Source organism: Nansenia antarctica, assembly GCF_963989245.1.
Source record: "Nansenia antarctica genome assembly, chromosome: 7".
NCBI classification, from domain to species: domain Eukaryota; kingdom Metazoa; phylum Chordata; class Actinopteri; order Argentiniformes; family Microstomatidae; genus Nansenia; species Nansenia antarctica.
In genome coordinates, this window is record NC_137677.1 from 34,405,722 (window position 1) to 34,419,706 (window position 13,985).

Sequence of the window (13,985 nt, forward strand, 5' to 3'; positions counted from 1 at the left end):
CAGTTGTGCTGGGGGTGGAGCAAATCACTTGTCATGCGTAGAGGCGGCAAGAAGCCTGCAACAGATCCAACAAACAGCCCCCGCAAATGCAGATCACAGAGTCAAGGGAGAGAGAGAGAGAGTGGGGGGGGGGGGGGGGAAGAAAAGCAACTTGAGGAACTTTCGCAGGATCTTAATCCGCGATGAAGTCACTCATCGTCCAGGGAGGACCGCCGAGGTCTCGACGGCTGACACGGGACAGACGATTCTCGGATGTCAGAGTCTTCGCCTAATTAATGTTCTTAAAGAGGAGTGGCTGTCAATGTGTCAAAGGACATTTTCGTCAGCTGGTGTAGAAATAGCTTCTCACCCGGGCACGTCAACAAACTTGTAGATTCGTAACCTCACAGATGCCGGCGTGGTGCTTTCACCACTCATCTGGTCATTCCCCCCCCTTGGAAACGTGACATTTCTCTTTGCATTATGAGACTAATTAAACATTCTTACTGTATGTCAGAGGTAATTCCGTGTCTAAACATCAGTGACTCTTTTGAAGATAGAGGAAATGCCACAAAGAGGGAAAAATAGAGGGTTACACCAGCCTTGGGTCTCTGGAAGGTGAACACATCAATGCTCAACACACCCTATTAAGACTTGACACCAGTACTTCATCATCAGCAAAGCAATTGCATATTCCTATCCCTCCTGGAAAGAGGGGAGAATCAATCTCATATACTAGGACCGTGGCTTTAATAAATAGTGTACCACAAGCACACACAGACACACACACACAGACACAGACACACAGACACACACAGACACACACACACGCACAGACACACACACACACACACACACACACACACACACACACACAGACACACATCCCTCCTGACCGGATGTGAGAAGCTTATGGAAATTGTCTCATTCCTTTTAGTCAATCTGGCTAATGCAAAAATCATGTATGTCTGTCTCTAAATATTTAATCTTAACAGCAGTGAGATTGAAATACAGCGTCTGTGGAACATGACTACTTCCATCCTGAAAGGTACAAGAGCTCAGAGAGGCAGTGGTTTCCGCAACGCCGGAGAGACAGAGAGAGAGAGGGAGAGAGAGAGAGAGAGAGAGAGTGAGAGAGAGAGAGAGAGAGAGAGAGAGAGAGAGAGAGAGAGAGAGAGAGAGAGAGAGAGAGAGAGACAGAAAGAGAGCAAAAAAGAAAAAAAAGCAAAGGGAGAATCTGAAAGAGAAGTTTTCCATTTCAAAAGACTGAGCTGCTGGCATTGGAGGCAATATAAAACCACAGCCTGTCTCGGGGAAAGTAAACAGCATTCAAGAGGGCAGGAGCCATTGTTCCATGGCAATACCGTGTTCGCTCCAACACAGGCGAGTAATCGTGAGGTTTGAGGGGAAACTGTTGCTTCCCATCAACATGATGAAAGCTACGGTGACACGGCTGTGGATCCTATTTATAGAAACATGTCCCAGGGAATAGCACATGGCACTTAGAGTAGCACGGCATGGAGGCTATTTCGATTACAGTACCTGGAGAAATACAGCTGACTAAAACACTCTCCTGTCATGCTTCTAGGGACTTTTATAAACACACAAGAAAGGTGCGACATCCCAATGTCTAATCGAATTCCCTACACTGTACTTGCAGCACAAGAGCAAGTCCACTTGCTATTATTGTTACTGTTTGTAATGTTTCAGTAGTTTCAATGTCGTGGTATTTAGGTGCACTGTACGTACATTATTTCTACAGAACAAGGCACTGGCAGAGCACTTTCCCAAACTTTTTTTAAAGACTTACCACAGAAAAGTCCTCCGCGGAGCAGTTCTGTCCGCTGAAGTTGCAGCTCTTCAGCATCTCGTCCAGCTGGTGGCCGGTCCTGTTGAAGATGTCCTGCATGTCGGGGGCAGGATACTCCAGATCGGTGGGCTTGTGGCCATCTTTGTTTTTGGGCGGCAGGCCCGTCAAGTTGGCCAGGTGGTAGATGTCGGCGTCGGTGAGCGCGGAGAAGCGGAAGCGGTTGATGTTGCAGATGGTCACAGCGGGGAAAACCATCTCGGGGGTGGCCTCCTCGTTCAGGGCGGTGACGTGGGGGTGTTCCAGGTAGGAGATGGCACACTTGGCCGCCTGGTACAGAAAGAGCACCAGAGAAGCCAAGAAGGCGAGCGCCCAGAGCGTCTGCCGGATGCCCAGGCGCCCGGAGACGAAGATGTGGTTAATCCCGTGCAGGGAGGAGGAGTTGGCGAAGCCGGCCAGGTCCTTCGCCGGAGGTGTGCAGCTCTCCTCGATCAGGCTCTCCTTGTCCCCCTCCTGTTTGCCTTTCTGCTTCTCATCCTTCTCCTCTGCAAATTTGATTTTGCAAACAAATTCGATCGGCATGTGGGCGGCCAGGTCTGCGTTTGGGGTTGTTTTTGATGACAGCTATCAGCCCTGTTTTTTTACCACTTGTCCACCTTTCCTCTGCTTCCTCCGGCTTTGGTTCCTCCAAGTAACAGATTACAACTCCAGAAAGAAGGGGGGGAAAGAAGGCAGGAGAGTTTTTGCTGTTGCTGCTGCTGCTTGCTGCTGCTAGTGCTGCTTCTGCTCCTGCTGCTGCTGCTGCCACCGCTCGTAGTGAATGCGCCGCTGCTGTGCTGCCTCTCTGGATGCTTGTCTCAGTACTTGATCGTCTCGCAGAGTCTTGCTTATCAGCAGTAATACAGCTGTCAAAAAAAAAACACCACCCTTGCTCTCTGCTTCAGACCCACAGATGAAAATGCAGCATTTTGAGTCGAGCTAAGAAGAGGCAGGGGGGCTACTTAATAATTCATGAGAAAGGCAACATTGTGATTATTTCCTCCTCACTGGCGGGAGGGCGGGCGAGCGGCAAGTTCCCCTCCCGTCATCCCTCAGCTTCCCACACACACACACACACACACACACACACACACACACGCCGTCCTCCTTCCCCAGCCCTGCTTAATCCACTTGTCTGAAACGCTGTCTTACTCCTCGACCGTAATAAAGTTGGTGTCAAAGGTGGTTGTGCCCAACATCCGGAGCTTGATGTGAATTGCAGGAGGGTCACTGGTTTTTAATGCCACCCCCCCCCCCCGCCCCCCAGTAGGGTCCCTGGAGAATGCCTAATTGGAACAATAATGAGGGGTGAGGGAAGTGGAAACGAGCACCAGGCAACTCCCAGCAATCAATCTTCTCTTTGGAACAAAAAAAAAAAGAAAAAGAAAAAGAAAAAAAAAGAAAAGAAAAAAAAAGTGAGAGACTATCGATCGGGGCTGAAGCATCTGTCAGAGATTAAGGGAGGCAGTACAACGGCCCTTTCTTATCAGGAATTAATGGTAGCATCTGAGGCTCCGGCACGAATTTGAATTAGTGGACGCCTTCTGATCTAGGTAGCAGATGACTGCTGGAGATGTTGAAATAAAGTATCGATCTAAGATCTAACCGACCCCCCCCCCCCTCCCCCGCCGGTCCTTTACAGTGTGTGCCTTGGTGCTGTTAATGGCCCTCGTCCAGATTGCCAAACAAAATTATGCAAATAGAAAGCACAAAAGTGGGCTGCCTAATGCTCGTTATTCCCCTTTAAATGGGATTAGTCATGCGGGGCACATCACAAGGGGCTGGGAGGAATGGCTTAAAGGTGAACTGAACCGCATTTTAACACACGTGCCAGTCGTCCTAAGTCGTCATGAGAGAGAGAGAGAGAGAGGGAGAGGGGGGGAGAGAGAGAGAGAGAGGGAGGGAGAGGGAGAGGGAGAGGGGGGGGGAGAGAGAGAGAGAGAGGGAGAGGGAGAGAGAGAGAGAGAGAGAGAGAGGGAGAGGGAGAGGGAGAGAGAGAGAAAGAGAGAGAGAGAGAGAGAGAGAGAGAGAGAGGGAGAGGGAGAGGGAGAGGGAGAGGGGGGGAGAGAGAGAGAGAGAGAGAGAGAGAGAGGGAGAGGGAGAGAGAGAGAGAGAGAGAGAGTGGATAACACAAGATTACTGGAGATTGAACACGGAACTACAGGGGACAACAAAGCTTTTAAAGCTCCCTCTCTTTCTCGTTACCTGGACCGACTTGTGGAGAAAACTAATACATTGAAAAATACGAAAAGTAGTTGTTGCCTTTGAACCGAACAGCATACAATCTTGGTCAGATTATACAAAATAAAATACTTGAGAATTGAGCCATTCATTAACTGAGAAAGAATTGAGCCATTCATTAACTACTTAAAAACAATCCCCTTGGTTTGTTCAAGTCTGGAGATCAGGGTTCCTGTGCTGGTCTTAAAAAGCTGTAAAGTCTAAAATCCAGCAATCCAACCAATAAGGCCAAAAAAGCTAAAAAAAAAACGTTATTCGGTCTGAAAATGAGGTGCTAGGTCTTAAAAATGAGATCCTGCAAGGAAATCAGTCCGACCACATCTATTTAAGCGGAAATGAATCAAGCTGGAACCAAAAAAATGCCAATTCACTTTCTTTTTAGTGAAATCCCTAATTTCATCACCTCGAGGATGACAAAAAGCTATCACACGGTGTTGCGAATAGGTCTAAAATTATATTCAAAGAGGTCTAAAAAAGGTCTTAAATTCGACTTGTTGAAACTTGTAGGAACCCTGGGAGAAGTCCCCTCCCCAAAGCAGACTAAAGAAGTGCTCTTAAGCTACGACTCTTACAGCCATACCCTTCACTCCTCTCAGCATTATTTCTCTATTTCTTGATCCATATCACCGCAGTCACTCCTATGTGGGATTGCATTCTGTCAAAACCAGGGGACAGACCCTTTATCATATTCCTTGCAGATACATTGAGATATCTGAGAACATTTATTTATCAGGAATAATTGGTTGCATGGTTTAACCATGCCTCCGGCTGGCAGTGTGGTCTGCTGGACACGGAGGGTTTTATATAGTGACTCCCAGAGGGTGCGGAGGTTATTTAGAGCCTTGTGGAGGTCCAGGCAGCAGCAACAACAACCAGAAGAAAAAAAAGAAAAGGGAAAAAACATAGCAGGCACATGGGGACATTTTTCACATATTGGACAACATAGTTGTAAGGCATGTTTTTCCTCCCCAGAAACAGAATCACAGCATATAACACATATATGCAGTATACGCCTGTGAGCTACGAATAAATCTCAATAACATGAAATTAGAGCAATAACTACTGCTGTACACACGCATAATTTAAGGAAAAACTTATTGGAAAAACGGCATTCAATAGACGGGACTCAAGACAAGGTTTCAAAGTGATTGGGTGAGCCCTAGTGACTGGTTAATATTGTATCTTATTTCCTTTCATTGTTTGGCTCAGGCTAGCAAATGCCACTGCCTAGCCCCAGGCTTGGGAACACCTTTTAAGCACTGTTTCAAACTGTTTCAATGAAATATATTGTCACCTTAATCAAAAGGGAAAAATTTACTTTACTCCTAGTAAAACCATGGATACTAGTACAGTTTTGAGTTAGTCTTACACTATAACATCGACTGTGATGTCCGCTAGTTTTACAACATTGAGAAATATGGCGGAAGAGCCGTCTCCAACCCAAATACACCCAATGTCATTATCAATTTGCCCATACAAGATGATGAAGTTCTGGTGTTCATGTTACTGGTTTAAGAGCTTACTACTACCGATTAAGTTCAACAGACTATACCTACAATACCTTTCAGAGTTAGGCCTATATATACAGTATTCTTTCTTTCTTTTTATATTGCAGGGAATATCTTGCGGGCAATATATCTTGTCTTGAATCTCTTTCGAGGAAACTACTTCCTGGGTAAACTTTGTTGACGTGACATTTCTATTCAATCCCAAGAGCGCAACCGTGAGATGCACATGCCATGTCTGAGTGTCTGTCAGACACATACTGCAGTCAAGGTGCTACACAAGCAAATCAACTTGGAGACTTTGACCGTATGTAATAATAGTTAGAGAGCTATTAATTCATGGCAGGTGATGCCGGTGCTACCTCAGCAGTAGCACAGGCGGGTATCTGCCGTAAACAGAGAACTCAACTGCCTGGAACAGGCCTGGGAAATGTCCGATTTGCATAAAAGCTTCCAAATAGTATTTGTTTTTTCTCTTTTCTCCTCGTTTGAGGATGTGGGATTGTGGGAAATGAGAGGATGTGCTGATATTAGTTTTTCTTTTTTTTTTCTTTCTTAAATAAATAGACACCAGAGACACCAGCTCAGTACACATTCAGATAGAATCCGTGAAAAATGCTATTATAAAAGGACACTTTTTTCTTTTTTTGGATTGATATTAAGATACTGACACACTGTCACTATTGACGTTTTTAGAGAGTGATAATATTGGCAACAGCAACTGAAGTCTGAAGCCAATCGTTTGAGAAGGTGACATGAAATATCTCACTGTACGGTGTGTTTCCTGATGGACCCTGGTATAAGGCCGTCCCTGCTGTCAAACTGGGGAATGGGATTCCCATTTCACATTCATTCCGGACTTGTTATGTTTTCGCTTTCCATCTCTCTGTGAAAACGCTGAAACAACACGTACGGCGTTGGAGGTGACACATCAGCCTTCGTTACTGCTGAGGCCCAACATTACACGGCTCAGTCGCTCGGTTCAGTTAAGCTTTGGCCAGCACAAATTCCGCTACCGCGCTATAATACATGCAAGACCAAAGTTCCCCTGCCCTAACGAGAGCTCTCATTATTAACGTTAGACTATCCACTTAACGACCATATGGATACTCATTTAGCTGTACGTATGAAATTATTGCCCAAAGGGGAATAGGCAAACGTGGAACCAATGTAGTGGACAGAGTAATTGACATGCAGTCCACATAGGCAGAACCTCTCAAGGTCCACTGATTTTTTTTCCCGCTACTGCCCTGAGGATGATTTTTATTCATGTAGTACACACACATGTACACACACACATGTACACACACACACATACACACAGGACACTGCTTCATTTTAAAATGCAACATCTTACTCAGGCATACATCTTCAACGTTGCACTGCCCCATAATAACATCCATAATTACGTGCGTTACATGGCCGTGAGAGGAGAGAGGTCGTTGAAAGGGTAAATCCCAGAACCGCAATCCGACATTCAAACGCAGCTGTGGACGGTACGACGGTACGACCGTATCAGCTGCCAAAAAACCCCACTCAGCTACAGTTTAGATGAATGACGGCTATTCCCGTGGGAAAAGAGAGACCCGACGCTCTAACAAATGCAGAATTATCGATAAAACCTCAAATTAGGGAAACAGAGGTTGTTGACAATGGGGAGGGTATCCAAGAATCGACAACCAATACGGCCTGGATACACAGCCAGGGCTGACTGGGGATACTGGGTAACTTTCCCTTCCACTTTCCAATAGTGTTTTTGTCCCTGTGCCCAAATCCTCCCGTCCTAGAAGTGAAGGAAAGGCCCTCTTCTCTTCCTCTACTGTAAGCGAGGGGGGAACAAAAACCTAAATGTCCCAGACTGGAATCTCTTCTTACAAAAAAATCATTCATGCACAATTTCTACAACACATAAGTTTCTTGTAAATAATGGATGCGCTTTTTTAAGAGCTCCCTAATATAAAACATATAAAACATAAAACCTCTCTTTCCCTGGGTTCATAGGCGTGTCAGGTGTTCTGGGGAAGCCTGCCATGCCCAGGGAGAACACACACTGCCTGAGCTGAGTGTGCAGACCATCAGTCCAGCTGGAAACACAGTGACTCAGGAGGCAGTGACTCAGGAGGTGGAGGCAGTGACTCAGGAGGCAGTGACTCAGGAGGTGGAGGCAGTGACTCAGGAGGTGGAGGCAGTGGCCCAGGAGGTGGAGGCAGTGGCCCAGGAGGTGGAGGCAGTGGCTCAGGAGGTGGAGGCAGTGGCTCAGGAGGCAGTGACTCAGGAGGTGGAGGCAGTGACTCAGGAGGTGGAGGCAGTGGCCCAGGAGGTGGAGGCAGTGGCTCAGGAGGTGGAGGCAGTGACTCAGGAGGTGGAGGCAGTGACTCAGGAGGTGGAGGCAGTGGCTCAGGAGGTGGAGGCAGTGGCTCAGGAGGTGGAGGCAGTGGCTCAGGAGGTGGAGGCAGTGACTCAGGAGGTGGAGGCAGTGGCTCAGGAGGTGGAGGCAGTGACTCAGGAGGTGGAGGCAGTGACTCAGGAGGTGGAGGCAGTGGCTCAGGAGGCAGTGACTCAGGAGGTGGAGGCAGTGACTCAGGAGGTGGAGGCAGTGGCTCAGGAGGTGGAGGCAGTGGCTCAGGAGGTGGAGCCGGCGTCTAATGATCGCAAGGTCGGTGGTTCGGCGGTCCGATCCCCAGCTGTCCACGTGTCGAGGTGTTCCTGGGCTGGGCAAGACACCGAACCCCAAATTGGCCGGGGCCTTGCATGGTAGCTTGCCGCCAATGGTGTGCGAATGTGTTTGTGAACGGATGAATGAGAGGCTGTTGTAAAGCGCTTTGGAATAAGGCGCTATATAAGTCAGTCCATTTACTGTACAGTATGATATAGAACAGTAGGCGGTGGACAAAGACATGGAAAAGCACGTTTTACATAAACAACAATGTTAGCTTTACAAAGCCGAATTGGTGCGTTGTATAATTGATAGCCCGGCACTCCGAGCGATCTAGTGATTATTGCTTGCTTTGTAGACAGGAGGCATTGTGATTAAGTGGATCGAGAGGGCTATATTTCACACGGGCACCTGCCCCCCCTTGCCTTGATTATCTACCTGTTAGTGTTTGATGTCTTGATGCAGAGCGGGAGGCCTCATTACAGGACAGATGCTGACTTGTTATTCAGCTCACAGCCTGTCAGTGCAGGACAGATGGGATGAGGGGGGAAGGCCTGTGAGGGACCACTGACCCTCTTCCCCTCCCCGTCAGCAACCCCCCAACACCAGCCACGTCACAGTGAGGAGTCCTCCCCTGCATGACGCTGCTCACCTGCCCTCCAGCCCCCCACAACAAGAGGGCATGTTGCCCCACCAGCTGTGTACATCACCACAACGCAGCCCAGTGTGAAGTCTGGATAACAACTCACTCAGTCTAGGCCATGTGTGGCTGAATAGATTCCTACACATATGCTCGCGCGCACGCATACACACAGACAAGCTAAGCTTGTCAAAAAGTTGTGTAACGATTCTGTTTTGGGAGTTCTTGTTGTAATGAAAAGCGATTTCACCGACAATCTCACGCTGTTGTTTTGTTATTTTTAGAGGTAAATATCATCGGAATTGTTTGTGCAATCTTGGCTTTCAGACGGGGGGGAAAACAGCTCATTAGAGTGCCTTAACCTGGTGACTACGGAAGGCAAATCAAATGGCTGTTAGAGTGTAAGAGAGACAGGAAAAAAATCGAGAACAATAAAGAATGAAATATCAGAGACAGAGGTTTTGAAACCGGGTTTGGAATTCAGCAAAACAGTCAGGTCTCTCTGCTCGGTGGAAAGCACCACGGCAACAGTTCTGCCAGAAAAGTTGAGGTTGCGTTTAGTAAAGAGGTTGTGATCCTCGCAATGATGAAAGAACCCAGATCCCCGCGCGCCTAGAGAACCCAGTCCCCCAGGGGAGAAAAGGGCCCCGACGCAGGATATTAGAGCTTGAATAAATCATGTAATGTTGCTGTATCATCTGCTGCCCTGATCAATCTTCTCTGATCGATATAGGCCGTCTGCGGTCATGATATCTGAGGGACAGCAGAGCGGGCACCTGAGCTGCTCATTAGCATCGCGCAACGATTGGGCTAGCGGCGCTACTGGGAGAGCCGGGGTAGGACCAGGGGGCAGGGTGGGTTGAACGACGGCATAAATATTGCAAAAACAGTCACCCGGTAATGGGATCCTTACAGTGGCAGTGAGAGACAGATCAATGTTGGGCAATTTGGCACCCTCTTCCATCAAGCATCTGTTGTCTACAAAATGTGTTGTTGTATACAGTAGTAGTTGTCGCCTGTGGCCATTTATTACTTTTTCCAGAACAACACACCTCCTCTAGTTCAAATACACTCACTTGTTCAAGACAATATTTGAAAGCGCTCAGAACATGATGTTCTGTTATCTCACATGACACGATACTTCATTGTTCCGTCTCTTTGTGGATGTGAGTCGATTTTTATTTTGTTCTGAGGAAAATAGATAAAGAAAGCAATAACCCACTCTATTAAAAGTGTATCCATGGCTCTCTGAGCGCTTCAAAGGGAAGTGCTATATGACAACACAGCAAGGTACTTGTTGATTAATTCATTGTGTGTGACCCTTCCTCTAACCAAGTAGAAAGAGGCCTATTCAGTGAAGAATTGTTATTAGATTTGCCTGGGTATTATGTAATCACGGTTCAGAGTAGAGAAGCTACAGGGATCCAACTGCATTTGCCTGATTTTGGTATAATTAATCTTCCGCCATTGGTGTGAGAGGCCGTTGTAAAGCGCTTTGGAGCAGCAAAAAAGGCGCTATATAAGTGCAGTCCATTAATGTCTGTCTGGGGTATTGTATGTGGATTTATGGCAAATTCTTTTAATTTAATTTAATTTTAAATGTTAAATTGAGTCGATAACACAACAAAATGTGGAAACAGTGAAGGGGTCTGAATACTTACCGAATGCACAGTCTCTTATACAAGATACAAGACTCTATACAAGTAGATAGAAGTCACAACCTCTCTCCGCAAATAAACGGTGTTTCCTCTATATGCATTTATTGGTGGCGGGCCGCCACGAATGAATTTCCTCCGCCACGAATTGATTCAGTCCACAAAAAATAAAAAATAAAAATAAAAAATAAATAAATCCACCTCTGAACATTTTTGCTGATTAAAATATATCTGATCCTAGATCAGCGCTATAATGGATGTAGTTGACGACGTGACACAAGGGCTACTCCTGATTGGTCTAAATGTGAACCGGCATGAGAACCGTGCAGACTCAACCATCCCTGCTGAAAAACTGTCGCAAATTGAAGAACTCGCGCAAGTTGGAAACACTGGGAAACTTTCGCCAAGTTGGACATACTTTTCCTGTTGTGTTTGAGACGGAGCCAAGACTGCTCGTTTGGAAGGACATTGGATCCGTGAGTCAGTGTTTTTCAACCTTTTTTGTGCCACGGCACATTTCTTACCTTGAAAAAAATCCCACGGCACACCGCCATCCCAAATGTTACAAAATGATACATAGTAGCCTATCATATACGTAACATTATATAACATATATTACTTGTCGTTATACTCACTCAGTGCGAAGCCTGGCCCTGTATGTTGGCCATGTATGCGAGCCTTGCCACAATTTGTCACTTGCAAGCAGCTTTGCGTCATCACACTTCTCATCAGTTAAAACGGTTTTCAGCTCCTCCCGTAACTCAAACACGCGGGCCGGCACTTTTCCGCAGGACAATCATCGGACCGCCGTATGGAGCAATAACGTCTTATGCTGGTCTCCCGTCTCTTCACATAATGCTGCATATAAGCGGCTTTTCAGAGGTCTTGTGTTGTGTACCTACTGTGGTTAGTAGGCTACTCAAATAAACACGGAGAAACGGACTGTAGTTTACTAGTTTCTTTACTTGGAGAAATGACCACGTTACATTGCATGTCACTTCCTACATAGGAATGCTGGGAGGTACGTCCAACAGGTACGTAATCACGTAGTGACGTAACATACTCAGGCCAGGTAGAATAAACAATGCTAGAGCAATAGATGCAAACCCAAATACTCTACAACTCCTCCCCTTCTAGATAACAACAACATTAACACCATAGCATTTACTAGGTTGAACATAACTAACAATACCCTTGCTTTAAACGGATAACTAAACACACTAGTGTCTTATTCAGAGAGATAGTTTGTCTGGAGGTCTGTGGGTGCGTGTTGGATAACGTCTCTCCTCCGGGGGTGTGACCCCCGGGCTCGCACCACCAGCAGGGAGACCCAGGCGTGGGGTCAGGGGCCGGCCAGGGCTAGGCAGACACCCCGTTACACGGTCGGAGGTCGGCAGGCCCAGGCTCTCCTGAGCAGTGTTGGAGGTAGGCAGGCTCAGGCTCTCCTGAGCAGCGGTGATACGTGCAGCAGGATCCACCACCTCTTCTGCAGTGCGTACCTCTGACCTCCGTAGTTGGTCAAGGTGGCGTCGCCAGACAGTGTCAGGAGCTACTTCTACAGTGTAGGACAAGGGCCCTTGTCTTTCTTTAAATTATGCCGGGCACCCACTTGTGTTCTCCACGGTAATCCCTGGCCAGCACAGTCTGTCCAATCTCTAGTTGACGTGTTTCCCTGTCGTGCGCCCTTAGACCCTGTCTGATCTGCCGATCCATTACAGTCCGCCGCAGATTTGGCTTAAGCAAGTCCAGTCTTGAGCGTAACCCACGTCCCAGGAACAGCATGGCGGGTGTCCGGTTGGTAGTAGCGTGAGTGGCGTTACGGTAGGCAAACAGGACATTGGCCAGTGTCGTGTATTCTTATTGGTTATGAATCAAAGAACAGTTAGTTTAAGACAATTTAATCAGTTACAGGCAGATTAATACATTACATGCGTTCCCCATGGACCTCGGGCTGGAAGAGAGCGCTCTCTGTCCCTCTCTCCCCGTTCCGCTCCAGAGGGGAGGGGCCAGCGTGCATGTGTGTCCCTGCCCAACCCCCAAAGGTCCCTGCTGGTCATCTGTGTCCCTGCATGCCCTGGCATGTGTGTGTGTCTAAAACATACCACATATTCATACATAGATCATACATACTACAGAAATATACGACACATCCCCCCTCGGACCACCCAGAGGGTGTTCCGAAACTAAACTACCATAAAACAAAAACAAAAACACAAAACCCCACAAAACATCCCAAAATTTTTTTTTTTTTTTTTTTTAAATAAAATTAAAAATTAAAAAATAAACAACAACAGACAGAAAAACTACACCAACACACAACACAAGAAGCACAATAACACAGACCAACCCAGGACCAGTATTAGGAACCAAAGATATCATAAACAAAAAATAAAAAACAACCAATAATAAAAAGAATTTTGAAAATAACAATCACAATTAAACTAAACACAGTTCATCATGCACAAATCAATACAGAAACTTCCAACGACCGATGTTTTCTTTGTCCTTGAAGCGTCAGGGTCAGAGGTTACTAGCACTTGTACCCAGTTGGAGAACAGCCTTTACCGCTGTCTCAGATTGATAACACTTTCATAGTCAGCAGCTTCCATTTTCGTTGCGCTAGGAACAGAACCTCTTTCCTATCTTTGCATAACCACTACATCACTTCTCAACTGACATCAATCCCATACGATATAGAAATAAACAAACAATACACAAATAATGACATTCAGTTATCATAACACATAATTCCCCAACAGTAAGCACAGGACAAAGGGAATGCATTAATGCATAGATCTTCACCTCAGGTGAGGACTAGTCTTCTGAAAAGTTCATTAACGTGGACTGAGTGACTGATTTTCCAAAAACAGTCAATGAGGCCCTGCCTTCTAAGAAAGTCAAAAATCATGTCTGCTATAATAGGTGCTCCTAACCTAGCAAAGTAAGTTTCCCATGCCCCTAAGACCGTTTCCAGCCATGCTATCATCTGCTGTCCATTCCCGTCGTTCCCTTTGATCTGCTGCTTCACTACCCTATTCATAGTCTTTAATCTTTTCCTAACTGGTCGTCGTCCGTCAGTGTCATTGAGGTTAAGGCAGCCGCCTGGTCCCCTCCCACGCTGATCAAGGTCTGGGGAGTCGCCCTCAGCATCATCTGAAGCATGGTGCAGGCACTCGCCAGCATCCCCAGTAGCACAGGTGTCCAGGCTTTGGACACTCCCAGGCTGGACCTCCAGACTGTCAACCCTCTCTGCTTCGTTAGTTTCTGGTTTATTGGCATCTGGACAGCTTTCCACTGTCCCCTCGGTTTCAGGCACTGCCGGTAATGTCACTGGCTGTAACACTGGCATTGCCACTGGCTCTGGCAACACCACAGCATCTCCTCGTAGCTCCTCCTTCTCAGGTTCTCTGGGGACCTCGGCACCTGTTGGCACAACATCCTGCCTACTCTGTACATCCACCCC

General features: G+C 46.9%; 1 protein-coding gene across 1 annotated transcript in view; it reads right to left on the reverse strand.

Moving 5' to 3' along the window:
• Positions 1–2,386, reverse strand: part of asic4a (acid-sensing (proton-gated) ion channel family member 4a) — an 81,743-nt gene extending 79,357 nt beyond the window's left edge. The window contains exon 1 of the mRNA XM_080536183.1: positions 1,790–2,386. Coding sequence (XP_080392309.1) covers positions 1,790–2,368 — 579 coding nt within the window. The 5' untranslated portion in view covers positions 2,369–2,386. The remainder of the gene's footprint in view (positions 1–1,789) is intronic.
• Positions 2,387–13,985: the final 11,599 nt, after the last annotated feature.